This window comes from Acanthochromis polyacanthus, chromosome 1 (genome assembly GCF_021347895.1).
Source record: "Acanthochromis polyacanthus isolate Apoly-LR-REF ecotype Palm Island chromosome 1, KAUST_Apoly_ChrSc, whole genome shotgun sequence".
NCBI classification, from domain to species: Eukaryota; Metazoa; Chordata; class Actinopteri; family Pomacentridae; genus Acanthochromis; species Acanthochromis polyacanthus.
The window spans coordinates 55,853,582-55,881,455 of NC_067113.1; the positions used below are offsets into that span (position 1 = coordinate 55,853,582).

At 38.9% G+C, this 27,874-nt stretch overlaps 2 protein-coding genes across 2 annotated transcripts in view; one reads left to right on the forward strand and one right to left on the reverse strand.

Moving 5' to 3' along the window:
• The window catches only part of LOC110967909 (mucin-2-like), a 28,868-nt gene extending 27,202 nt beyond the window's left edge, over positions 1-1,666 (reverse strand). Inside the window, exons 1-3 of the mRNA XM_022217662.2 lie at positions 1,618-1,666; positions 544-588; positions 214-439 (exon numbers count right to left, since the gene is read on the reverse strand). Coding sequence (XP_022073354.2) covers positions 214-439; positions 544-588; positions 1,618-1,666 — 320 coding nt within the window. The remainder of the gene's footprint in view (positions 1-213; positions 440-543; positions 589-1,617) is intronic.
• A 9,127-nt stretch (positions 1,667-10,793) lies between these two features.
• LOC110968179 (proton myo-inositol cotransporter) overlaps positions 10,794-27,874 on the forward strand; it is a 108,842-nt gene continuing 91,761 nt past the window's right edge. The window contains exon 1 of the mRNA XM_022218025.2: positions 10,794-11,705. Coding sequence (XP_022073717.2) covers positions 11,105-11,705 — 601 coding nt within the window. The 5' untranslated portion in view covers positions 10,794-11,104. The remainder of the gene's footprint in view (positions 11,706-27,874) is intronic.

The following is a 27,874-nucleotide window of genomic DNA, read 5'->3' on the forward strand; positions in this document are numbered from 1 at the left end:
TGTTGTCAACTGTACATAAAAGGGTGGGCGGCTGAGTTTGAATGTCATCTGAGCGAATGAGATGAAGTGTCTTTGGGCAAAACACTCTGCAGCTGCCTCACACTCTTATTGTAGCTCATTTGGCTTGATGGAATGATTTATTTAAGATCAACAACAAATAAATCCCCAGAGGATGTGTGATTCGGTCAGGAATAAGTAGATTTGGTGGCAAACCTTTTCTCCTCCACCAGGATGCTTCCATTCTGCAGAACAGTCCTGACTTTGTTGATGATGATCTCGACTTGGACCAGCAGCCCGTTGCCTCCTCGCCGTACGGTGACGTCACATTTAACCCGGTTGTGGGTGAAACGGGTGAGGATGAACGGGCAGTTTGAGTGCACATAGAAAGCTGAAGCGTTGAAAGGCTGGACGACACCGCTGCCAAATGTCCTGCAAGTGTCTGATCACACAAAGGTCAGTTTAATGATTGATTAATAGAGGTCATGGGTAAATGCAATCACATGATCAACTTCTACAATCGAACAGTAATTGGCTTATACTCACATGTCTGAGTTTCAGCCGTTGTCACAGATTCACTTGTCCCAAAAACTAGAAATTCACGTCATAAAAAGTAAATATTAGTACATTAATAGCTTTAAAGCAGCAGTGGAAACGTAAAAAAAAAGGATCTAAAATAATAAATCTAATCAGAATAATGAACATTGTTTCTGGAGAACCTTTCAAAAGTGGAGTTACACAATGCTTTACAAAACCTAAGATACACAAAACATGAGATAAAACAGCAAAAGAAGTACTCCATTACATGTAAAAACCCTGAATTAAGATACAGTGCATCGTGTTTTATAATCTCACTGGAGGTTTTGTGTGTAAAATCTAGATTCTTGCATGTTTTTCTAGATGATGGGTAGTAGAAATATAAAGGAAATAACAAGTAAATGATAAGGAGCTTTATTAAGGCTTAACTTATTAAAATGAATAAACAATAACACTGAGCTTGAGTGGGAACAACCCCAATATGCATCAGATTGTCTTTATAGAAGACAATTTTTGACAAATATGCTGGTAAATCCAAAAAAAGTAATCCAAAGTCAACCTAAATGCATCATTTCAACTTTTTTAGATTGGGTTTTTCTGTTGGCATCCTGTGTGCCAAAACCTTATTCCTTCCCATCATTTCTTTTCTTTTCAGTACATCACTTTTTCTTCGCAGCTTTTGTTCTCTTTTCTGGCTTTTGCTGAAAATTTTACCGTTTCAAGTGTTTCCTTCATGAGTAACATCAATTTATATGCACCTTTTTACCCGGCAAAGTAGTATTTTATGTAATTTTGCAGAGTTTTAAACCATAATATGTAAATTATCTTGGTAAAATTACGTCACAAATAACACTATACAGTCTAAATTCCAATATTTAAACTTGTTAGGTTCATGCAGGACACCAATCATCTTTTCTGTTACTAGAAAGCACGTTAGAGCAGCAGCAGTTGTTTTAAATGTGCTGCATGAATAACATGACCTGACTTAAACTTTGCAGCTTTTTAATTCTGCAACAATTTTCTAACTTTCTCTGCATTTAAAATAATGACTTTGTATTTTAATGCATTAAAACAAGACACTACCTGAGGCCAGTGAAAAGCAGACAACCAGCATCCATCGCTGTGGGTTCATGCTGCCTGATGCTCCAGATGCAACCATGTGGAGGTTCAACAGCCCATCACAAGGTTTATATATGTGTCCAAAAACATGAGCCACCACCCCATCTACACACACACACACACACACACACACACACACACACACACACACACACTCGCAAACTTCTTTCAACACCAGGAAACGAAAAGTGGGAAAGAAAGTCAGATTAAACATTCATCTAATATAAGTAATTAAGACACCAAAGCAGTAAAACCAGTTTGCTTTAAGAGAAATCCTGCCTATTATGTTGCATTTACACTTAAAGAAATCTATTTAACAACAGTCCCACTGACATATAGTCCCGTGGGAAGCTGTCAAAACAAGATCTTGATTGGGAAAACTGGACACAGCCTGAAAGACGACTGCTCAAGGAGTAACTTGAGCCTTTAAACCTCATGTTTCCTTGTACACGAGTTACCAGAAAAGGCAAACACATGGAAGCATTCTTCTGATTGTTCTTAAAATACTGAGCAACATGAAGGCAAACAGCAAAAGAAAAGGCAATATGTCATTGTCATCAACCTGCTCCCTAATGGGTGAAATATTAAGTCCTGTATTATGTACAAAGAAGGATGATGACTTTTGGCAAACACCACTGATGTCTTGAAGATTAACAGAAGACAAACAGGAAAAAAAATGAAAAATGAGTGCTTGGGTGCATGAACCAGGATGTAGTTAATTATTTTTTAGCATCAGAGCCGAGGGGAAGCACCTGAGATGCATGCTGTATATTCACAATTGAAATACTATTGTATTTGAATCAGTGCATTTACCCTGAAGTCTTTTACTCCGAACCACCACCTGTGATTTCAGATAAGTTCCAATTACAGTCTTTGTAATAAGGAGTACATTCACTGCATGCAGCCACACTGAATGTGTTTGAAGGAGCTGAATGTGGCTGCAAATCACTACAAAATGTTGTACTGACAGCAGGGAAATAAGTCATTCTGCTCAGCTGGCATTTCAGTGTCGCCGCATGAGGTGTAACTACTTGTACTCAGCGCATCTGCCAAAAAAGAGCACTGTGAGTGCAGCATGGACCAAAAAATCCTTGTTAATGTTTGTCATCCTGCCTGTTTATTCAATTTTACTGATTCGATCTTCCTGATAAGCAACACAAAGACTCATTATTACACATTTCAGGGCTGCTGAAAGCCGTACGACCCCCTAAATATTTAGAATACGTGCATTTCCCCCCATAAATATAGAATGGGTTGAGCAATTTTTGATCAAACATTTGCATTTGCAAGGCTTTTATAAAGTTACATAAATAAACTTTTATGTCATGCATATCAATTAACCCATGGAGTATGTGCAAATTTAGCATTCCTTGAGTGGTTCAGTCATAGTAGCTTGATCATTTGTTAATGACAAGCAACAAGAATTTGGCATGCCTTGTAATATTTAATGTAATAGTTAAGCTTTAAGTATGTGATTTACACCTTTATTATAAAGTGTCACTTATTAGATCTAAACTGTTATGAGTGCAGGAGAGCCCATTGCCAGAACATGGATGTGGTTCTACATCATGGATGAGTCAATAGAAGAGAGGTCATCCATTCAGAGAAACTCTTCCATTTCTTGGGTGGTATCCACTCTTTCAGTGCCAGGAAAATGCGAGAATAATAAAAAAATATAAATCAGTTTTTCAAAAACTGAGCACAAATTCTGCACAGATCAACATCTCCTAGCACGAGCTGACATCATACAGTCTATGGCTAACATGTAAACAGTTGATAATGTTAGCAGTCATGTTACATTCTGTTTTTAAGCTACTTACTCTTTTATGTTCTTCACTGGCAAGCTATTTAGAAGAATGTGCTTTTATTGCCATTATACAGTGTACTACAAAATTGCTGTTACATACTGATGGGGGAAACTGCCATGCAAGGCCACAGCTCATCAGGAGCAATTAGGGGTTAGGTGTCTTGCTCAGGGACACCTTGACACGAGCTCTCCAGGGATCCAAGGATCGAACCAGCGACTGTCCGGTTGCAAGACAGCCACTCTACCTATTGAGCCATGCCGCCCCAGGCAGGAATTGAACCTGGGCCTCAGACAGTCCTGTTCATGAGTCACACTCTCAACCAGGTGAGCTAATAATGCTTATTTGTGTGATGCTGGACAACATCCATCCATCCATTCTCTATACACCGCTTTATCCTCACTAGGGTTGCGGAGGGTGCCGGAGTCTATCTCAGCTGACTCGGACGAAGTCAGGGGACACCCTGGACAGGTCACCAGTCTGTCTCAGGGCTACATATACAGACAAACAACCACACTCACACCTACTGCCAATTTAGAGTAACCAATTAACCTCAGCATATTTTTTGGACTGTGAAAGGAAGCCGGAGTACCTGGAGAAAACCCACGCATGCACGGGGAGAACATGCAAACTCCATGCAGAAAGATCCCAGGCCGGGATTTGAATCGGGGATCTTCTTGCTGCAAGGCGAAAGTGCTAACCACTACTCCACTTTGCAGCCCGCTGGACAATATTTAGAAATGATTTTCTGAAAACAGCTGCCTTTTTCTGCAAAAGTCTGTATATAAAAGCAAACAAAAATAGTAAAAATTTTCATTTTTCCTAATAATAATAATAATAATTTTGATATAATTTACCTGCTTCCTATGTGATATTGGAGTTGAGGCAGGTCGGCAGACAAACTTTCTGAGGAATTTTTAGTGAAACATTGATACAATTGCATTGAGTTGTCTTTTCATCATTGGTTTCTTGCAAGGTTTAAGGTGTTATCGGTGTAACATTTGCAATCTTTAAAGCATTGTGAATGGTGTTTGAATGTAAAACACGTACACACTCATCCGCTACAACATTAAAACCACTGACAGGTGGATTAAATAACACTGATCATGTCATTACAATGCGATGTTGAGGTGGTAAACTTTTCATTCATGTGGATGTTATTGAATTGATTCTTGGAGGGTTAATGAGTGTTGGTGACTCTGTTCATGTCACCAAAGTCTTGAATGCACAGCTGCACCTAATTACATTAATTGTGGACTCTGCTTCCATTAAATGTCTCAGCCAGTATACACAACAGACTTTTTCATCATAGACATTTTGACTTATCACTGCAGGAGGTGGAAATGCAGGTGAAACATGTTAATCTATGATGAAGCTCTGCACAAGATCCTGGATTTTGCTCACCTAAATGTAAGTTCTTGGTTTTAAAATGTTGTTAGCGTACACCTTTACTGTTTCTGCTACTGTTAAAACACCTGCTGTGCAAAAGGTCTATAGTTGTCAATGCTCAGCCCACTTGGCACAGCAGGTTGGAAATAAAACTACTGCTCTTTTTCCTTCATGTTTACTCGGCCACTTTCTCCTTTCTGAAGCTGCGACAGACGATAGGGCTGCCTTAAGCCTGCACTTTGTTCCTTTTATTCTGCACTTACACCCCCTTTTTATATGTGCAGCACTGGAGACAGTTATTGTGGCGATTTGTTTTGATTTTTCACATTAAACTTGATTACTGAGACTTGATTAAAGGAGAAAATTGCTCCATTCTAGTGTCATAAATGTCCAGAGGAAAGACTGTGTAACTCTGCGCTAACTGCTGCCTCCTGCGGCTCGGCAATGTGACAACTCATCAGGATTTGACATGTGTAGTGTTTGCTGCTGGCAGAAAACAATCCACTGGCTGGATCAAACTGAAACGCAGGGTGCCTGTCAAAACAGGAGGAGCAGAGTGGTAAATGATAAAAGGGATTGCTTTTATTCAGCGTGTGCAGAACTCGGTCTGTATTTCTTTCTGTACATGAAATCCTACTAATAATTAGCCATTAGAATAAACCATTTGCAACCTCAAACTATCACTTTTTATATGAACAGTGGCTCCAAATGTTATGAAGGCTGCTGGTTTAGAGAAGGTTTTGTGTCACATCTCTGCAAATCTACATTATTTGACCTCTGGCAGGCAGCACATTAGAAACAGGAAATCACCGTTTGTTACAGAACATTAACTCCCAGTGGTATTTTGTTCATTTGTTTAACGAGGACAGACACAAAAGCTGTATTGTTCTCCCAGATTTTTGAAAACGGCAATAAACAAAGCCTCATTCAGGCAAAAGCTTTCTCCTGTCTGTATGCATGTCTGGATTATTTAGACAACTTGAAATAATCAAGTGGACAAGCTTTCGAGTTCTTCCTTTGAATTTCTATAAAGCTAAATATCCAAAGATTCTGCAATCCAGTGAAACCAAGTCTCACCAATATAACTGCTTTTTCTAACGGTATGCACTTAGTTTAACTGTTTAAGAGTCCCAATGTCCTCAGAGTTGAAGGTATGTGTAGTAGACAGTCATGACTCTTTAAAGGTCCCTTATCGTGCTGCTTTCCATCAAATTAAATGTAAATCCCACATGTCCCCACTACATTCACTGTTGCTATGAAGACAAGTTGCGCCTAATTGGAAAGCAATTAAGATTATTCTACCCCACCCAGCACTAATGATAATGCAATGTTTTATTGATTTTCATTCTAACATTTCACCTCATGTGTTCCCCATTAAAAAGTTCAGGGGTCAGAATCATCCTAAGTACCCCTTAAAGTTGCAGTTCTTAAACCCTTATTTTGCTCTGTCTCAGGCCTGATTACTCACAGCTCCTAATTACACAGCATGGTCCACTGCTACTGGCTGTCTTTATCATCCTCATACACCCTGTGCATGATAGCATGTGCTAGTTTCGGTTGAAAAACTCCGGGTGCTACAGTTACTTCCGGTCCGCTTACAGTGCTGTCAAAATGGAAGAGGCCAGCAGTACACTTACTTTTCCAGATGCCAAGGCAACTTGCCTAAAATTTCTGTTGACGATGTTTATCGTCTCGTTGATGATTTTTCGTCAGCTCCTCAAAGCAAACGGGAAAAGGGATTCAAATTTTATATATCCCAGTACATATAAAACTTTGAAGGTAAGTGGCATCGCATCCTACATAACTAGCGCTAGCTTAACTGTAGGGCTTGCCAAACATGTACCTTATCATTTTATTTTCTGGTATTTATACATTACTATTTTTTGCTTAGTTAGCTACTAGAATACACTTTAGTCTTTGGTACATAGTCGAGTTCAGCAAGACATTTTATATTTGTAGTTGTGTTTGAACAAAATGACAAATAAATGCTTGGATTTCCTCTATATTTGATTAGGTGTCAAAATGGAATAACAAATGATTGAAGAGTGCACGGATTGTTGTTATAGTTTATCAGATATTTGCTGTTTGATCAGTGACTATGCACTAATATTCTCGATCCTCAGCTCAGTGTGAAACATTTTTTTCGTCCAATTTTGGCAATCCACTGAGCCCGCAAATGCCGGTCTTTTGGAACACGGTGAAGGCTTATAGAACTGTATAAACACCAGAAGCTGAACATAATGGTACACTACAGTACCTCCCATATCGACCTTGAACACACTGAAATCTGATTTTTTTGTTTTGCTGAGAAAACGGTGTTTTTCTTTTTTGATTCCATGTTATCCATGCTGCGAAATAGCCTCCGGAAGGACCTGTAAGCCCTCCCGGTCAGAACCCGGAAGTTAGCATTTTGACGTGCACAGGGTCTATTAGGACTATAAACAGATTTGGTTGGGTGCCTTTAAAGGCCCCATATTTAATTTAAGTCTCACATATCACCAGAATATGTCTTTAAATTTTTCAGCTCAAAACATTGCAAACGGTGTTCATTTCACCATGACTGTATAGCTTCTTGTTTTAGGTCGGTTGTAAATGGGCTGTTTCGGTGTATGTAGCTTCCCTTCAGGAAGAAAACTCTGTGTTTGACAACACTGAACAAAAGAGGACCTTCTATTGCCACTTACTTTCTCTGAGTGCTCATTTTACATTGAAATATTGCCAAATTTACAACACAATTGTTTTTTTGTTTTTTAAATTGTCTGTAGTGCGTCCTTAGACAACACTACAGCTTTAGTGTAGCAACAGATTGAAAATGGCTCTGAAGTGACTGCTGGGGCAACATGAGCTCTTAATGGGATAAATTTCAGTCTCTGTTCCATATTCTCTCCTTGGACTGACAGCAGAGACAGGAAAACATGTAAATGAAAACGGCTTTATTGGGAATTCAGCTATATTAAAAGCAGTTTGCATGACCACACAAAGAAGGGAGAAGCTAACAGAATTAAACACCAGCTGAGTTTAGGTTTAATTGAAGCACAACAGGCGACATAAAAATTCCTTATTTACAGGTTTCAAATCAGTCTTAAAGTTTCCACCATCTCTGAAGGTTCCTCAGCTTTTCAATTTCCACAGAGCTCTGATCTATGGGCTTATGTGTAAAGCTAGCAAGTTAGCCACATTAGCAGCATAAACATGCGAGCACTGAGGTTTGTCCTGCTGTTGCTGTGACATTTCCACCAGTAGTAAAAGTTCCTTAGATGTTGGGAGTGCATGAAAACTCCTGTATTCGCTCTTGCAGCAAACAGAACATTTGGTGTGTTTTGCTCATAGTTGAGATATTTTAAAGTTAGCAGAAGCAGCTCTAAAAAGCAAACAAAAATTGGTGGTGGTGGGGGGGGGCTCTCATCCTGAAATTACTATTATCTTCATGCTTACTGTGCAGGTGTATGAGCTCTGCATGCTGCCCCCAGGCCACACTTTTAGATTAGTCATCCTGCAATTATTTTACCCTCTTGGAGATAAAATGTGCTCAGTAGATTTCTAAGAAGTAAAAGATTATTAGATAGCAGGCAGCATAGTGAAAGTGAAAGGAGTTTGCATGATTGCACTGGAAATGTCAATATTTGCAGTACATTTGATGGGGTTTCTTGTGTATATATTTGGGTCTAATGTTCGTGCTACTGCAAAATTTTAGCAGTGATGTTTCCAATTTCTGCTAATCTGTTGTGTCTGAAAGAGGTTAATTCAGTCAGAGTCAGAAGGTTAATTTCCCTGCAAGAAACATTCTAAGTTTTCACTTTGAAACCTTGTACACGACAATGTCAAGAACCTCTTCTCCAATGGGCTCAATCATGGCCCATTGTCAGAGCATTCTCATTCTGTGTGACACCGCTGTCCACATATTGATCCTCCACACGTGGATGCATTTACAGCTGTGTCCCTTCGGCGGACTACAGCCATGCAGCATGTTGACGCAGGTTTTCTGTGTTTGAAGCTTGATCAGTAGTAGAGAAGGTAGACGATGAGGAAGACTGTGTGTGTGTGTGTGTGTGTGTGTGTGTGTGTGTGTGTGTGTGTGTGTGTGTGTGTGTGTGTGTGTGTGTGTGTGTGTGGTGTGTGTGTGTGTGTGTGTGTGTGTGTGTGTGTGTGTGTGTGTGTGTGTGTGTGTGTGTGTGTGTGTGTGTGTGTGTGTGTGTGTGTGTGTGTGTGTGAAGAGTAATGGTTTTGATTGGACATTTATACACTTTGTTCACCTAAAAAGAGAGGTTTGTGTTGCCTTACCTTTAGATGATTGGAGATATTTGATATTGATTAGTCATTTCAAGCGGTTTTCAAGCAAAAATTACAAACATAGCGCATTTATTGGTGCTATGTTACAGCTAAATGAAAGTGATTCATAAGTGAACACAAGTAGATACGCTTTCTTACTCTCTAAAATTGATATTGTACCCAAAAATCCAGTACTGGTCAGGCTGTAAAAATCATCATTATTCCAGCAGAACTGTTAAATGGTTGAAATACTTGTATCTGAACAATTACATGTTTGGCTTTTCTGTTAAAGAAATTCTGCTATGTTTGTAATAGTACCAGTTTATTCTGGTGTTATCAGAGGACAAATTGGATGCAATTCACATTATCTCAAAGGCTACAAATCTCTTTAGTTGTGGCAGTCTACAAGTCTGACTTTACTGATTTAAAGATTAAATTATATTCATAAAGTGGGATACCTGGTAAAAGGGAACGTTAAGTTTTGTATTAAATATCTTTTCAAGCAATATAATAACCCTCAAATTGTGTATACACTGCTGAAAATGTTTTTGATTAAGCAAAAGTTAATTTTGCATCAAAATGACTATAAATCAATTCTGTACTTGCTTTGACCTTTCCATCTTGTTGGAGGAGCTTGCAAGCCAACTCGTATTAGCTTGCCTACTTATAAAGTATTACCACAATAAAAAAAGCTCCAGTTCACAATTTGTTCCTTTTTAACTTCTTCCCTAAGATGCATATACCATTTTTAAAAAAATAATAATGTATGTATTAATATTTTTAAATCAAATAATTAGGCCAGGGCCAAAAAACAGAAAGGGAACAAAAATGCTTTCCAGTTGTTTAAACAAATATTAAATCTATTGAATGGCTATTTGAAAACATTAAAATGGTGGCATTAGTCATCTCCTGTAGTTTCTAAAAATATTTTTTAAGGCATATTGTGTTTGAGATGGGAGTCATCAGTTCTGTTTGATAATTCTGTATTTTTTTCATCTGTATATTATCATAAAGATGTCTGTTTCTAGAATTTTGAGATTAGGATCTCAGGAACTTAATAATCCTTTAAAATTCCTGCAAATTTTGAAAAGTGTTCCATTTTACAACATATTTAACATTGTTGTAATTTTTTAATTAACCTGTTGAATATCTGGCATTTAAAAAACCTGTTATTGCTGGGTGGAATCTTTAATATCTGACGATGGACTGTGGCTTTAAAACTATCGATTTAAAAAAAAAGCCCTAAAATTCACCATATCCGCATGATTGTTCTGGGATTTTTCATCATGATAAGTCTGGAAAAAGCATTAAGGGCATGCTACAGCTCAATAAATGTGCAAATTTAATTCGTTTGGATGTCATTGAGCTCCACAAAGCTGTAATACTGCAGCCAGGCCTGCAGGGGGAAGCTGTTCTCCAGTTTTGCCAAAGGCAGGAGCAGCATGGTTAAAAGAACATTTGAGAAATAAAACGCTGCCCGTGTTTTTTTTTTTATATATAAAGCATTCTTACAAAGTAAAGCTTATATGTGGACATTATCACTGTGCCATATTCCAGTGCTGTTTTCTGCTTTTTTACATTTCTCATTGAGCTTGATCATCTTGGGGGCTAAAAATAGAAGCAGCAAAGTGTCACAATTGAACTGAATCTCAGCAGACTAAAATCCTCTCCAAAAATGATGCCCTTCTCTCTCTTCACTCGCACGCTTCCAAAACATTTCCTTGCGTCATGCCGACGCTGGTGGTGACGAGCTGCTCCACTACACTCCTCCTCTCGTAGCTTTTTCCTCTCCACTCTCCTCCAACTCTCCCATCAGGACCAACAGGCATGTGAAGCGCTCCTAAACGCGCACAAAAGGGCTGGAGAGCAACTTTCCCCCCCGCCCCTCTGAAAGTGGCTCCACGATTGAAAGAGGGTAACTTAGTTGAGTGTTTTCTCACTTGGAAGAACAGAACTCCAGCAGCCCTGTCCGGTGTTGTGTTTCCCATATGTCGCGAAAGCAGCTCGACCATGACTACAACCTCCGTAGTATGAGCAACCTGATGGGCGAGAGGTGGAAGAAAGTGAACGATGGAGGCGAGCGGAGTCTCATCAAAGCTCCATCCAGCGCCAGCATCAGCAGCCAGGGCGCATCGGCTGGATCCTCCACCGCCGGAGCTCCCGCAGCAGCAGCAGCAGCAGCAGCATCCTCAGCGGCAGCATCCACCTCCTCCACCGGCGACCTGGAGAGGGCTGCCCGCAAGCAGTTCCAGCAGGATGTCACGCCCGGATTCGTCTACGTCCTGGCCGTGTTCTCCGCCCTGGGGGGCTTTCTGTTCGGCTACGACACCGGGGTGATCTCCGGGGCGATGCTCCTGCTGAAGAGGGAGCTGGAGCTGAGCGCGCTGTGGCAGGAGCTGCTCATATCAAGTACTGTGGCCGCGGCCGCCCTCTCCGCGCTGCTGGGCGGCTTCCTCAACGGGCTGTTCGGGCGCAGGGTGTGCATCCTGCTCGCCAGCTTCTTCTTCACCGTCGGCGGGATCGTGCTGAGCGCCGCGCCCGGGAAAGAGGTGCTGCTGGCGGGGAGGATCGTCGTTGGAGTGGGGCTTGGTAAGACGCGCTTAGGACGCACAGTCCATCCAGGCTGCGGTGTTTGGAGCTTTAACCAGACACATATAAAGTGTATTTTTAAAAAAAAGCTGCTGCAATTAGTTTAACTGTGTTTTCAGTAACAAAACAAATGCTATAAGACAATTTGCACTTATTTGGAGCACTCCTGGAATCCATCACCAAAGATAATGTGATGCTTTATTGATCTTTGCTTTAACATTTCCCTTCATGTGCTCTTCAGCAGAGTTCAGAGGTCAAAATCATTGAAGTGGCCCTTAAAGTCACAGATCTTTCCCTTTAATTTCTCTTTTTTGCTCTTTTTCCACTCCCAGTCTCAGCCCTGACGCCTGCAATTACTCACAGCTTCTAATTACGCACCATGTTCCTCTGGTGATTAAGACAACTTAGTGTCTTCATCATCATCATAATGATTATCAGATTTGGCTGGCGCCATTAAATATCCAATATTTAATGAAAGTCTTGTGTGTCTCCGTAATGTGTCTTTCAATGTTTTCACCATGACCGCATAATTCCTGGTTTTGTTCTAAATGGCCCGTTTCTGTGTTTATACCTTTAAACATAGTTGAGTTGCTGCTGTCCACACCCCTTTCAGGAAGAAAACTCTCTCTGAGTCTGTGATTGAAAACATGAAGCAAAACAGTTGACCGAACAGTGCTGAATAAGTGTGTGACACCAGGACTTTCTGAATAATCATTTTACATGGAAATATTGCAGAATTCACAGCACAGCAATTGTTTTTAAGACATGCGTTTGAATTTGTCAGACAACATGGTTAAAGTCAGTAGTTCATCTCAGACATTCCTCTGAAGTGACTGCTGGTCAACATGTACTTTTAATAGGCTGCATTTCAGTCACTCTTTCATATTTGTACTGTTATGACAACAGAAATGGAAATATATGTAAAGGAAGGCAGCTTTATTGGGAATTTGGCTGTTAAAATGCAGTGTATGTGGGCACAGAGAACAGGAGAGAAGTAAACGGCAGTAACCACTCAAAATTGCTCTTAAAATTTCAGTAATCTCTGCATGTCCAGTAGCATGACAATTGCCACAGAGCTCAGACTCAAGCAAACATTTAGCCACAGAACATTCTGACACTAAAAATGTTGTCATTGTTGCGGTGACATTGCCATCAATGATAAAAGTAATCCACTGGATCTTCAGTTCATCAGATGCTGGGAGTGCATGAAGACTCTTGTGTTCACTCTTACGGTCATCAGCAGAATGTTTATGGTGCTTTTTTTTTGTTTTTTTTTGTTGCTGAGACATTTAAAAGTTAGCAGAAGCAGCTCTAGAAAGCTGCTCATTCTGGCTCAAACCACAAGCAGCAGGCAGTGAGGGGGCAGGATTATTTAAAGTTTGAGCCTGATGAGTACTGGTTTCTCAGTTGGAGTAGAAAAGCTGAATAAAATAACTACTGGCTCATAAAACTTCTAGGGCATCTAGTTATAGAAGGGGTTGAGGTAAATGTTTTCTAACCTGACAACAAATTTTCTTTACGATTTTAAGGTTATTACAACCACAAAACGCAATGAGTTTTCACCATAAGCAACCTTCAAATGAAGGAAAAACTCATGCTGAAGGGTAAATATCATCCCAGCATGCCCAAAGGAAGCCTGGATGAACCTACAAAGGCTATAGAAGAGTTTCAGTATCACTAACGTCATCTGATGTCAGAGTTTCATTTATCCGATTGGCTGCTTCCTCCTCTACATCTCCACCTTCACACATTCCCTTTCCACTCCTTCCTTCCTTCCTCTCTTTCATGAGAAATGTGCACTCTGGGCTTTCTCCTCTCTTGAATCATCCCTCTCTCTGCATGTTCCTGCCTTCACTCCGGGCATGCTTTTCCATGCAAGGAGCCTATTGATCAGGATTCAATGCGCACAACATTATTTATAGCCGCTGATGTTAGTCATGAGTTGCATCCTCTGTGGGAAAAGGCTGTGAAAACGGGATTTCAAGGCTCAGCGCTCGTCCATCGCCTCCTCTGAGAGTAGTTGGCGCCGTTTCTCGGCGATACGTGGAGGAACTGCAGAGCATTTTCCCTCCTTAGTCAACCACAGGGGTCGGGGAGGAAGCTTAATTCTTTAATAAATATACCTGGCTGAAGTGCAGAGCTCCACGTGTACTCCTCCTACAAACTGAACCCCTTTATTACTTGCCTCTTGGTAGGATTGTAGTGATGAGTGGCTACAATTTAGATTCTTGTGATTATGAGCCAGCTATGCTATAATTTGCACATTTGTTTATCAGATGTAGTGAAAGTCAAGATGATGAAAGGTTCCTTGGTTTATTTTCTGCCAGGTGGGAAAATGAGAGAGAATTACTGCTGGAGAGAGACTGATTTAAAGGAATATACAGAGAAACTTCCGTCTGTGGTTGAGAAGTCTGGGATTCTGGAGGAAGATTATGTGGCTAGTTAGTATACTAAGATAGTTATTAGTATCATTCTACTGCTCTCTGTCTACCCTTGCCTTCCCTTTAATTCTGTCTTGTGCACAAGAATCAAAACCTAGATCGTGGAAGAGATATGCTGGAATAATGTTTTGTGGATCCATCTGAGCCACTTTGTTTGCTTACCATTGACGGAGCCAGAGCTGTGTACAAATATTGGGTGTTTTTCTGGTGCACACACAGAACAGACGGCTCGCAGACTATGAGGAGAAATTTGCAGAAATTGACAAACTATATTGAATTTGAGTCGCTGACTTTACTTTTAATTACTTTACAGTGCATGTTATTGTATATAGAGGTCTTGCAGTGTGTTTGGATTTGTCTTTTGGCTATAAAAGATATTTTAATCAGGAAGGCCAGGAAGTGGAAGTAATATTTGCTTTGATTTTAGGAACATCTGTATTTGCCCATCGGGGTCTGAGATTTATTATGATGCAGGTTTAACTTAGCTGGGTTTTCTTTGCCTTAGTTGCCATGAATAATCCCAAAACCCCAATCAGAGATAATTGGTTTAATGATAGTGGTTATGAACTGTGCATGCTCCAAAAATAAGCCAATTGAAGCATAGTCTGACTTTTTCTCTGCACCAAATGGTCTAAACGGCTGATGTTGGAGGTAAAACAGCATCTCCAGGATGCTTATCAGAGCTGCAGGTTCATCAGTTGTAGCTCTATCTTTGGACACATGGAGGGTTTCCACTCTGCCATCATCAGGTTCCACAAGTTTCAAGTCATTTTGGACACTTTGGTCAATTTTACGTTTTTAAAAAATAATTTCTGAGTACTTTTTCCAAGGTTTTGTGTTATTCTGGACATGTTTTGAGTCATTTTAGAGATTCTGTGAGGTTTTTCCAGGCTGCGATCAACAGCGCCCTCAATTTTGTCATTCTGGATATTTAGCAGTCTATTTCCTGCAACCTATCCTACTCATGTGCAGCTGATCAGGTTTGCAAATATAACGGATTCCCTCATTTGAGAATCTGGGTCACTCAGGGAGAATACAGTCAGGAAATGAGTCGGTGAAAATGTGGCACTTTTTACAGATGATTTAAATCCCAAACTCTGAAGAGAACCTCCTCTGTAGCTGTGCAGCATCCGTTACCATAGTGGTGTATCAGGCCAAAGGAGAACCACAATCATGACACTTCTGGAAAGTCTGATTTTTAGACTGAACATACCTTGCGAACCTATGAATCTTATGTTGTAGCGCAGCTCTCAGTGACTCCTTTGAAAACCCTCATCTCCTAACTTAAACCTTCTTGTTCTCTGTGGTGAACCATGCAGCTTCTTTCAGTCTGCAGCAGATGGTTTTTTCCGCCAGGAAAGGTTGAAGCGTATCAGGGACTGACAAAGCATGAGAAGTGTGGCAAATGATTCCTGTATATTCTGCAGCACTGTGAGAAAGATACCACTGGAAAAAAAATCTCATAAAACTTATATTAGCCTTTCTTTGTACCACAATGATTCTTAGGCACAGGCTAGATGTGTAACCATGACAACTCTGGCTGCTCTCTTTTCTCTTATTTTTTTTATTGTACTGTAATTCTCCAAAGTTCTCTCTGCAATTATTTAGAGGAGTTACATGGAGCTTTATGAAAACAAGGTTGAGGAAAGGGTCAGTTAATGACAGTAGATGGCTGCAACACTGTTTAAAATAAACTGAAAGTGTAATTCTGAGTAGTTAACAAAATAAATGAGACTTTACTGTTCTAATTTTGCACAATGAATCTGCACACTTGCTAAATCCCATTTTTCATGTCCTCTTACATAAAGTCAATATTTGGCACATTGTGCTTCACGCATTACTTAACTTATGAAAACTCTGAAGTCCGAAAAATGTTACTGACGACATCATCGTGAACTAAGGAAGGAAGAAGGTTTTTGTCTCTAATCCGATGTACGTCTTTTAATATTTTGTAATTGCTGATACCATTTTCCTACATGATACAAGCTTCAAGTATTGTAGATGAGCTGTAGTACCTGTTTGTGCCACCAGGTAGAGCTTCTTACAGTTTATTACTGTAGTGACCAGAGGAGGCAGGTCGTTTCCTGATGGCAAGCTAAAATCATTGCAGGGATTTATCAAATAAAGGGGTACCATTGCCAAGAATTTGGTGCCTGTGGTGCTTAATGACCTGCGTAACCCTTAGATGCACGAGTTGTTGGACTCTACGCTCTTCCTTAAGTGGGTAAAAAAATGACCCACAAAAGAATAAATGTGTTTCTATATCACTTTTTGTCGTTTTGGTTGTATTTTTGTCCACACAAGAATGATTTTGTTTGAAGTATGTTTATTTTTCACTTTATAACAGATTTTGAACATTTTTTACAATTGAAAAAGAAGAATATTACACAGAACAGCCATAGACGAATGTCAACATGCATTTTGTTGACTGTTTTCCTCCGTTGCTACTGTCAAACGACCGCGATGGATCATTTTTTACCTACTTATGCATCTAAGGGTTAATGATTCTCTTGTTTAATATTATAATAACCAGGTTGAGGTTGACATTTTTATGTTGGCAGGGGGCACCATGACAAAGTCTTATGTGGTGGTCAATGACATCTGCCCAATACACATGCTTACTCAAACTAGGAATAACTGGAATAGCTTATATCTAGGTGGCATTTATGAATAATGATGCCACCTTTTTTCAGAAAATGTGTCAATGTAAAGAGCTGTGTGGCAGTGGAAATGAATGAAGGATTTGAAATGAAGTTTGTGCAGATATTGGTCATGCAGTAATTGCCTTGATCAGGACATCCCCAGTTGTTTAGAAGACAGGAATAAATGGAATAAAAGATGCCGTTAAACCTGCAGTTTTGTCTCCCCCTTCTGACAGTCAGAATAATCACAAACGCTGTTGATGCATGCTTTTCACACATGCTTCACTATTTTCTTTCTGTATTTATAATACAATCATTCTTCAATGTCAGTTACTTTTTTTATCTGGAGCATTAGAGACTTTCTCCAATGCATCCTGCGTTTTTCCACTACAAGTTCTGACAGGTCCTGCAGCCTACTGTTGCTACCATTGCTGGTTCAGACAGAAAGCAAATTTAACACTCTGGTCTGCTGCAAAATACAGCCAGATTTAGCTCATGTTGATAGGCTTGATCAGCATTGTGTAAACTCATTTGCCACCGGCTTGAAATGCAACAGCAAAAAGGTCAGAGCTGTAGATAAGAGTCAACAAAGTTAACAGCTACACGGGATTTTCCGAACGTTATTTGACAACGTCTCAATTCAGAGATACACAAGCAGTCATCCATACCAGACACTGAAACTGAGCAACGTATTTGAGTTTCCATCTACATTTACTTTAATTACTTTGAATTTCATCACAGATCTATTATCCAATCAGATTAGAGATCACACCTACTCACATGACGCATAAAACAGCTGCTTTTGGGGCGTGTTTCCTCTATAAACTGCAGAATGAGATGGCTTCCACAAACTCTGACAGGTGGTGACTACAACTCTGGCTGTAGTCACTGGAATGATAAAAATAAAGCAAAATAATGTGCGAATTATTTTCACCTTTCTGCACAAATGGCAAACGTGCTTCCAATAGACATCAATTTATATGCATATGTACCACACTCCAACCTTAAGATATTGGCAGAACGGTTGGATCTAATTTAATAAAAAAAAACAAAAAAAAACAAGAATAGAACAAAAAAAGCAAGAATGAAAGATGCTGTTCGTTTTCGTAGGGTTTCAACAATATTTGCTGAGGAAATTATATAAAAATCTAAATTGATATATGTAAAATGTACTTCATGCTCTTTCTCTGTTTGAGCCAATAGAGTATATCCACGTTTAGGTAACTTTATTTGCTAACTATTTTTTTTTAAACTTGTTTAGTGATTTTATATGTCTAATATCTTTAACATTGTTAATACACAACTACATAACTTTGACCCTTCCTCCAAAATTAATATAAGGCAGCCTGGAAAATGACACTAGATAATATAAACAACACTTGCAAATGAAGAAATAAGTTGACATCATGTTAAAAAGAATAAAGACTTGCCTTGACAAGAAAAAATTAATAAACTAAACAAAATGTGTAGAAAAATGCAATAATGTAGAATGGATGCTTATCCAATGCTTCCTTGATGTCTTTACTTATATTTTTAATTAATCACTTTCTTATAAAATACAATAATCAACAGAATAATCAATAAGGAATAAATTATCAACAATAAAATGACCATCAAGTGAAGCATAGTGTGTAAATTACAATTAATGTAAGAAAAGAAAAGGATTAAATTGTGCACCAGCTTGTGCAATGTAAGACTGAAATGGCGCCATCTTTTTGTGTTCGCTATTTACGTGGATTTGTTCATGAAAAAAATTGGACATTTCACATATTCACATGTTTTTTTCATGTATTAGTCAGTCCCTCCAGGAATTCGCGATGTTGCGATCGCGCAAATTCACGCGAAATCAACCAATCGCTGCGAATTTTGTGCGGCCTTGCAATTTTGTCCAATCACCGCAACTTTCTCGCAATTTTGGCCCGCCTCCCGTAAGTTCAACCAATCATAGCAGCTCCCAGCGCAAACGTAATGCACGTACGTCACGGGTCGGAACGTTAAATAATTAATTTCGGAATAAATATTGTCAATTACAGGGTTGAAACATGTTCTACAAGCGGGAAATAATGCAGCTTTTTAGCAATTGTCACTGTCTCCGGCAATTTTATCACAACAAATAAGCTTAAAACATCGCAACTTTTATCGCAATTTTTTTAGAAAAGCGAATTCAGGCATTTTCGGCCGCAACAATCACGAAAAACGCCCGCGAAATCCTGGAGGGACTGATTAGTGAACACACAATGTAGAGCTGTAGTTATTGTTTGTTTAGAATCATCAATAGTGAAAAATGATGAGTTTTCATGAAAATTTTAGCATTAAACAGAAAAATAATTGGTCAGGAAACGTTTTCATTATGAAATGAAGGTTTCAAATGTGACAGCGTCATGTTCATTTACACAACAAGCTCTAATAGCTAATATGTGGAGGAAAATAATCACGGGGTCATTTCTGCTGCCACATTCTAAGTTGCTGTTTCATTATAAGAATCGGAACATTTTCCCATATACAGCGATCGTCGTTAACCGAGCATGCATGAGTCAGATAATGAGACACATTCTGGCCCCACAATTAGCTGCTGGAGGCGCTAATAAGGCAACATTTTTCATCGTGTGCAATTATTCCAGCTCTGAGCCTGTCACCTGAACGTTACCGTGACTTCCAGTTCTGTGGGAAAAGCAGACTGCTTAGCATTTTTGAACCGAACTCGCCCCAAAAAGGTCATCGGAGCTGTTTGTCGAACCAGGAAAAGGCCATACGGCAGCATGCTCCGTGTTTCTACACACAAGCATGTAGTACGCCGCTTCTCTCTGGTTATTGTTGAGCTGACCTTTGCCTCAGCAGAGGGACTGATATGCGATATGTGCTGTTGTTTGTGTGAGCAGACAGACGGCTTTGAACCAGACTTTCAGGATTGATAAGAAGTTATTGATGGTTTCAATCAAATTAAAGGGTTTCAGGATATCTGGAGGAAGATGTGTCAATCCTAGTGGAGAAATCTGTTCTGTGTAGCTACTTAGAATGTTTGACTGAGTTATTTTGTGAATTTAATCCAACCAAAGCAGGGAAGATCTGCTAGAATGTTTAACCATGGCTTTGCAAGATGAAGTGTACACTTACTTTGGGTTTTATACAGTTTTTTTTTTTTTAGTCAGCTTTGGTTAGCAAACAGTTGATTTTCTGCAGATCTAATACATGCTTAAACACATCATTTGGAGTTCCTGATAAATCCGAGTCAAATAGCCACTGTTTTTAGCTGTATTTTTCTCCCATAGTCACTATAAGACATACCAGAAAGAATTGGCTGCTTTCCCCAACAAGCACAACTGTAATCCATTGCTCATATAACTAATATTGCTTCTACATCATTAAAACTACAAGTTGCACCTTCTTTATTAATGCTGCAATTTAAAAAAAAAAACTCTAAAAACATTACTTATTGCTTTACTTTTGCTCCTTTACAGTCAACTAATCAATATGAGATGCTTGCATCAGGTTAGTGAGATGACACTGTAAGAAATTATGCGTTTTAACTCACATTTTTTGAACATGTTACTGCTGAGCATTCAGATTGACTAGAAAAATGTGGGGAAAAAAGTATTTGCCTGTTGTCAAAGTGTAAATGTCCACTTTAAAAAAAAAAAAAAAAAAAAAAAAAGGATTTCTACATGCACACAAAACAATTATAATTCATTCTTTTACCATGTTTGATTGGGAAAATTGCACTATTTGTTGTACTTAAGTGGGCAAAACGTATTATTTGAGAGGATATATTAAGGAGATTTTCCCTTTGTTAAATTTCAGATAGGATGTAGTAAAAAAAATAAAAAATAAAAAGTGAACCCTAAAAAGACTGCCATAAGTATAAATGTCCACAAAAAAACAAAAAAATCTGGATTTTTACATGGAAACAAAACAATCCCATTTCAGTCTTAGTAAATTTTTGCCATTATTGGGTTGTATATATTATATATTGAGGAGATTTTTCCTTTTTTGTTCAATTACAGATATCGAGCAAAATTGTATTCGCAGTTTAAAAAAAACCCAAATTGCCAGCTTTTTACTTTATTTTTGTTATTTCTTTTATTTTAAATTGTAGTCTAAACTTAACCAAACAGCAACGTTTAAGTACAAATATAATGATCCCACATGGGACACAAAGCTGACACTGTCTCCTTCAGACTGCAAGCGTTTATTACTAATCCATCTCACCTTTTGAGGACAAAATTGGTTTCATTCAAGATGTAAATGCATTTCAGCTGTATATTAGCTTAATTTTTAGGAGACAGGTTTGAGATCTTACAGGTAGTAACTAATAAAAAGGGGAATAATAATGTATTTGCATGTTAGCCATCAAAAAACTGCCCAAAACTGTAAATGTCCATATAAAAAATTGAAGAGACTCTCTTAGAAGTCTCTCCTTAATGCAACATGGTCTTTATTTGTGCCAACAGTTAGATTTCAGACTGTTTTTGAGCCTGCAGCCTCTAATAGCTTATTCATTCACAATAAATTCCCTCACACATAGACAGAAACCTGCTTGGACAAAAGCACACACTGTCGCCCTCACAGCGAGTGTATAATCATGTTTTCTGGCTTAACTCTCCAGCAGTAGCGAACGTTGAATTGTTTTGTCCTCGGTAGCAGCAGATGCATGAAAACAGTACTGTTAATTGCACTGTGATAACATTTAATTATGACCCGGAGGCTTGCTAATTAATTGGTTGGTTTATATAATTAACACCCAATCTTCATCTTAACTTGGTTGAAGCTAAGTGTAGACTTAATGAGGAGTTTATGTGCATATTATTGCTGTAATGTGGCAATCGCATCACTAAAATGTCAAGCTTTTGGAATATTAGTTGTTTTTAGCTTGGCGTTTCTGAATCTTGATCCAGAGAGTGTGAAGTCACGGAATTTCGTTTCTGAAGTGAAGTTATTAAATTAAACCTGCAAAATTGGAGTCGTGTGGTGCATTGGGCCATTTTAAATGCCTTTCAACTAACAAATCTGTATTGGTAAATCCAGCAAACTCTACTGAGTTTAATTAAAACCATGCACAGTCATTGACACCGCTTATCCATTTGAAAGTCATCTTATCTTGGGGATTTTTCCTCGCTTTGCATTTTCACGGATGCTACCATTAGTCCCTATTAACTTCGTACATCACAACCAGCCTCTCATCGCCAGAAAGTGTCCTGTTTTGTCTCTTCGGTAGATCACAGTGACGGTGGGTCGAGGAAAGTATCTCCCTCGTCCTCTGATCAAGTGAGTCACTCCCCGGCTTTGTACTTGGAGCCTGGAGGCTGCCTTCACAACACCAGACAGATTCTTTGTTCGTGTGTGCCGCGCTACCGCTTTGAGGCCGAGCCGGACCAGACGGCGACTTTCGGTTTGTGTTTGTGTTGGGAGACGTCCCCGGTGCTGAATAGAGAGCTCATTAACGAGGAAAGGGAGCACGGCGAGAGAATGTTTGTAAGAGACTCTCAGTCTAGTGAAGAAATGTAGCCTCAAAAAATGAAGTCGTTTTGCTTGTTTTTCTTGTGCAGTTTCAGCTCCACTAGAGACTTCAGAGGAATATGAATCCTTGACATGTTTAAAAATCCAGATTCAAGACACACAAATTCTGCTTTGCTTTTGACTTTTCTTCAGTTATATGTTTAACCTTTAAGATTTCTCACAGTTAAGATTCCTAACTGGAAGCAAAAAATTGGAGTAATTACTTCGGTAATAGCATCCCTGCTACTTCATAAATACACATACTTATTTGCTCTGCCCCTACCAAGGATGCTAAAATGTATGTTTTGTGTCTCTATACTTAATTGTAAATGTATATATTGGTGCACTTAAGACCAACAACAGACTTCATGGTACATTTTCTACCATTGCAAACCTTAGATGTGGATTTAATTCACTCGACTCGTTGCTACCAGTTACATCACTCCAAGGCCATCTTCTGCACCAGATGTACTGAGCTGCACTTAATCTATCAGCCTTGTGTTTTTTAGCATCAGAAAATTGTCTTTTTGTCACAAATTTTTGCTGTTTGGACACAATTTATAATTATGTGCAATTTATAATTATGTTTGTGTGCGTATGGTATGCTTCTTTTGCCCCATTAGTGAAAGTACATTTGCAAGAAAGGCAGAGAAAGGAAGTCAGAGAAGTTGATTAACTGTAGTACCTTGTTGGGCCACTAGGTGGACTTTTACTGTTTGATGAGATGTAAGATTGCATCTTGTTTGTATTTAACATTATAGCAACCACAAGACACAGTCACTCAGACTGCTGGGAGTTCTATGTTAGCAAGCAGGGAGCATTGTGGGGTTTAGCTTGCAATGGGCACCATGACAAAGCCTTCTGTCACAGTTAATGACAACCCGCAAAAAAATTCAGTACTACAGATGTGCAGTAGTCTTCTGAAACTGTACTCTCACATGTTTTTGTTAAAATGGCTTTATCAGTATATAAAATGGTGTTTGTCATACTTACTTTGTGCTATTGATTGATCAGTTATGTATTGAAAAGCACTATTGTTTAAAGTCTGCTTCCCTAGTCTTTACCTCAATAATCAGAGCAACTGCTTTAAACTGTTTCACAGCCAAGACTGGTGGTTAAGGGAGATCTGCCTTTGCTGTGACACCTCCAGACCTTTGGAACAGCCTCCTTCTTTCAATTAAATGTGACTTTTCTTTTGATGTTTCTAAGATTCACACGTTATCAGTTCATTAATCCTTTGAACCCCCAAAGAAAACTGTCAAAGTGACACCTATCATCAGAGCGAATTGAGAGAATTGATGTTTTTTGGACTTTCTGACGTTACTCGATCCGCTCATTTGTGATGTGTCATTTGATTGGGAAACTTAACCAAATCTAAGCTTACATAGTGATATTTCTATGTAAGCTTTCTTATGAAAGTTTCATTAAAAAAACACACAAAAAGTGCTTGGTTCCTTTTCCTAATTGTGAATCCACGATTTACCGTGAAAAAACTTCAGGGCCTTTTTGGCTGAATTGCAATCAAGTTTTACAAAGAAAAGATGGTAGACAATTATGGAAAAAAAATGAAATGTAAGCAACAACATATCTATTGTATTTAGACTCTCAATTTTCCCCTAACATTGGTAAGACATGTAGGTATCTTTGAAAAAATGTAAGGCATTTTTGGGTTGTCTCTACTTGCAGCAACGGTTGTGTAGGCGCAGGACTTTATATTGCAGTGAAAAATGAGTTCACAATGAGTAAAATATGAGGCTTCACAAGGTTAAATGACTGTTGGCCACAAACCATGCTACTTTTGTGAACTTTATCGAGTAGAGTTTGTTCCTAAACTTTACCAATTAGAAGTGAAAACACAAAAATGCTATAATAATGGTCTGTGACAGGACTTCTCTTTGCAAGTGCAAATTTGCAGGCCATTAAATTGGTCAAAACTGTGGCTCATAAAAGGCTGAGGAGGTCCCTACATGGCAAAAATGTTTCTAAAGGGTGCTCCTCGTGATTTTACTTTTTAAAGTCTTGTATTTATTTTGTTTTAATTACTGGATCTACAAGTTGGATTTATAAGTAGCTTTTTATCCCATTTTCTGACTTTCTTTTTGCTTTTATTCCTATCACACACTCAGAACTTCAGTCAACATTTTAAAACACCCTATAGAAATAAACTTGATTCGATTTAATTGGTCATAAAGTAATCTGCCTATGGGTCTAGCTAACTAAACTGCATTTGCCATGTGTGTTGACTGTCCGGATAAAGACACTTTATATTGTAGTACTTCATTTTATACGTTTGTAGCTGCTGCTTACACAGTACATTTTTGGGAACAGTGACTCCAACCTAACAATTTATACTGTGTATTTCCAAAGAAACTTCAGGTTTCCATAAATCCTTTGTATTCTTGTCTCTGAGTCCACCAAAAGTAAACCCATTTGCCTCATCGATTAGCTGGTTTACCAAGAAGACTGTTTGGTTAACCAGCTGCATCACTGAAATAAAGTCAGATGATTTAATATAGGCTAAGCAGCAGCATGAGCAGTTTAAAAGCCACTGAATAAACCAACTGTGAAGCTGGATTCTTGAGACTCTGAGCTGTAAACACTTTAGTTTAGATTGCCAATAAACTAAACTGAGTCTTTCTACTGAGCTGTAATGTATTAATATGCTCTAACGTATTTTCCCTGTTGCCAGCTGTAGCAGGATGTGAAATGATCCATTACTCCCTAAATGCATCATCTTCAGCTGTGGTATCTCACCGGCAGAAGGATGGTCAGCCCGTCTGTAGCAGCGAGTTGGGTTTGAACGGAGATAAGCGCATGATGTATGTCTATCTATCACGCTAAAACAGATAACCAGGGGAATAAGGAGGGGAAAGTAGCTGAGTGAAGACAGAGGAGGAAGTCTGGCAGTATGAGGTGAATGTAGATAAAGGCATTAAAGCAGATAATAATCCTGTTTGTGTGAGGTTTGCGGAAACAGTCTGTGTGTGCATCTGCATAAGGTTAAGCTAAGTATGCAAACAGTGCGAATACACAGTCACAATTCAGCTGTCAGCTGTCGGACAAAAACAGATTTCATGGCTTTTGGTGTTTTCTCTGTAGGCTGGGATGTAAAAACAGTCTGCTGCTTCATCATTGCATTCAAACTTGATAGGTATCGTGATATAAAGTGCTCTTTTTTTAGTCTGTTTGTTCTGGTGATTGTTTCTAAAGACTACATAATTCATGAATCTTTACAACCACTGCTGTATGGAAGACTTAAGAATGTGAGGTGCATGGTCAATTTGACAAAAAAAATGCACCCTGGCTTTTCTGAAAGACTTTTTCTTGATGTCAGTGGAAGAAGTCATAGAAAGATGTGAAGGAGAATTCAAGAGGACGTACAAAAGTGGTGTTAGGAGTCAGACTAGACGTGAATGTAATCATCCATTGGTGGACGGTGTTGGGTCTGTCGTGGATGTTGCATCATTTTTCATGTTGCTGGAATGGGGCTTTCTTATCTCGCTGTTTCTAAAACATGGATAGGTGTATCTTATGCACAAGCAGATAAGAAATGAAGAACTTTTCTTTAGCATTTAAAGAATTCAGCTAGTTCTTGTCATGGCTGTTGCTTATATACCAAATTTCCAGGTCATTTCAGTCAGTTTGGCAGCTTTCTAAGCAGAGATAAAGCAGAGATAAGACTATTTGATTGTGTCCCCAATGTGAACTGTTCTAAACTGCTAAATGTTTCATCAGGTTTATTAAAAGACTACCGGTTTCCTTACTGTTAAAGGTCTACAGCCTTTTATCGCTTCATCAAAGCAAGAAGCACATATGCTAACACATCTTCTGCACTGATGATTTATTGAGGCTCACGTCCATTTAAGCCTGGAAAGTTTCCAACTGCCAGTTAAATTGCAGCAAAAATAAATAGGACTTTTACTGGAAAACCCTGGCCCCTGAAGGAACTCAATTTACTTACAGTGCCTTTAAAAAGTAGAGATATTTTCTCATTTTACTGCAGTTTGGCGTTGAGCAATGGTCAATATAATTTGGCTTTCTGACAAGAATTTACAGAGAAAGACTTGTTCATGTCTGTGAGAAGACAGATTTCTAAATAAAAAAAAAAAGTAAAACTAGTAACAGCATAAGTATTGACCCCAATTTTCTTTGTATAACTGCTCAAGCTCTGTCAGGTTGTATGGGGATTGTGAGTGAACAGCCTTTTTCAGGTCCAGCTACAAAGTTTCAATTCAAGTGAGATCCAGGCTCTGACGTGGCCATTCCAGAACATTGACCTCATTGTCTTTCTGTGAAGCTTTAGCTGTACGCTTTTATTCAACAAATCTTCTCTCAAGTTGCAGATTTCTTGTAGACTGCATCAGGTTGTCCTCCAGGATTACCTTGTACTTTGCCGCATTAATTCTAGTTTTACGAGCCATCCATGGTCTGCTGCAGAAAAACGTCTCCATATTATGATGCTGCCACCACCATGCTTCACAGTGGGGATGGTGGGTTTGGGATGTTGTGCAGTGTTAAATGTGTCGTCTGATGACTAAAAAATAAGAATGTTGGTCTCATCAGACCAAATAACCTTCTTGTAGTTGACTTCAGTATTTCCTACATGCTTCCTGTAAAGTCAAGATTTAATAAGATCTTCTTTCAACAGTTGCTTTCATTTAACTCGTGACTTAACTGCTGTATTAGAATGATATGAATTTTTGTCATTTTGCCACATTTTTTTTTTTTGTCCTTGTTCTTTGTCTTTTATCTTTTTTTGGGTTTTACTCTTCTCTTTGTTTTCTGGGGTTTTTTTGTACAAAATTCTACAAACTTACCAAGCAGAAGAAGCCCATTTGAATTAAAACAGCTGATTGTAACAGCATGTTGTATTTTAAGCCCTATTTAGACATCACTTTCTACCTGTTAGGCACCCTTCTTCTGCTGTAGTGCTTGACTTTTTATCTCCAACCAACTGTATTTTCATGAGAAAAAAATCTATTGACATTATCATCATGGATTTCGTGGCAAAAGTAAAACACCACAGCCACGGTTTTAAAGAGGACATGAAGGGAGTTGGTGTGAGAGAAGAGGATGCAGAAGACAGGGTTAGATGGAGGCAATTGATTCGCTGTGGCGACCCCTGAAGGGAAAAGCCGAAAGGGAAAGAAGAAGAAAAGAGACTCTGATAAGTTGGAGGAGGTAATTTTTTCGATTTTTAGCAAAATGGTGGCAGTCAAAGGTCTAATCTAAAACAGAGGTGGCATAAAATTAACAAAAATAGACAATTGGATTGGGAATTGCAATTATTTATGACAGTTAATTGTCAGATAAACTTTCGTGTCCCTAATTTCGAGATGGTGCTTACATTAGTTGACTCATTGCATCTGCAGGGTTAGAAAATCAAGTATAAAAGTAAAGTCTTCCCCTAAGCAGCTGCAGAAAGTGCTTCTAATGCTTCTGAAGTAGAGAGCAGACAGCGACCACCACAGCTGAATATTAAAGACGGACTGAAAGTTTGTCAAGGTGCACCTCTTCTCCAGACTTTCCACCCAAAAAACACTCAGACTTCATGTTGTTGTCACAGAAGTTGCATGTCATGCGGCGCTGCACA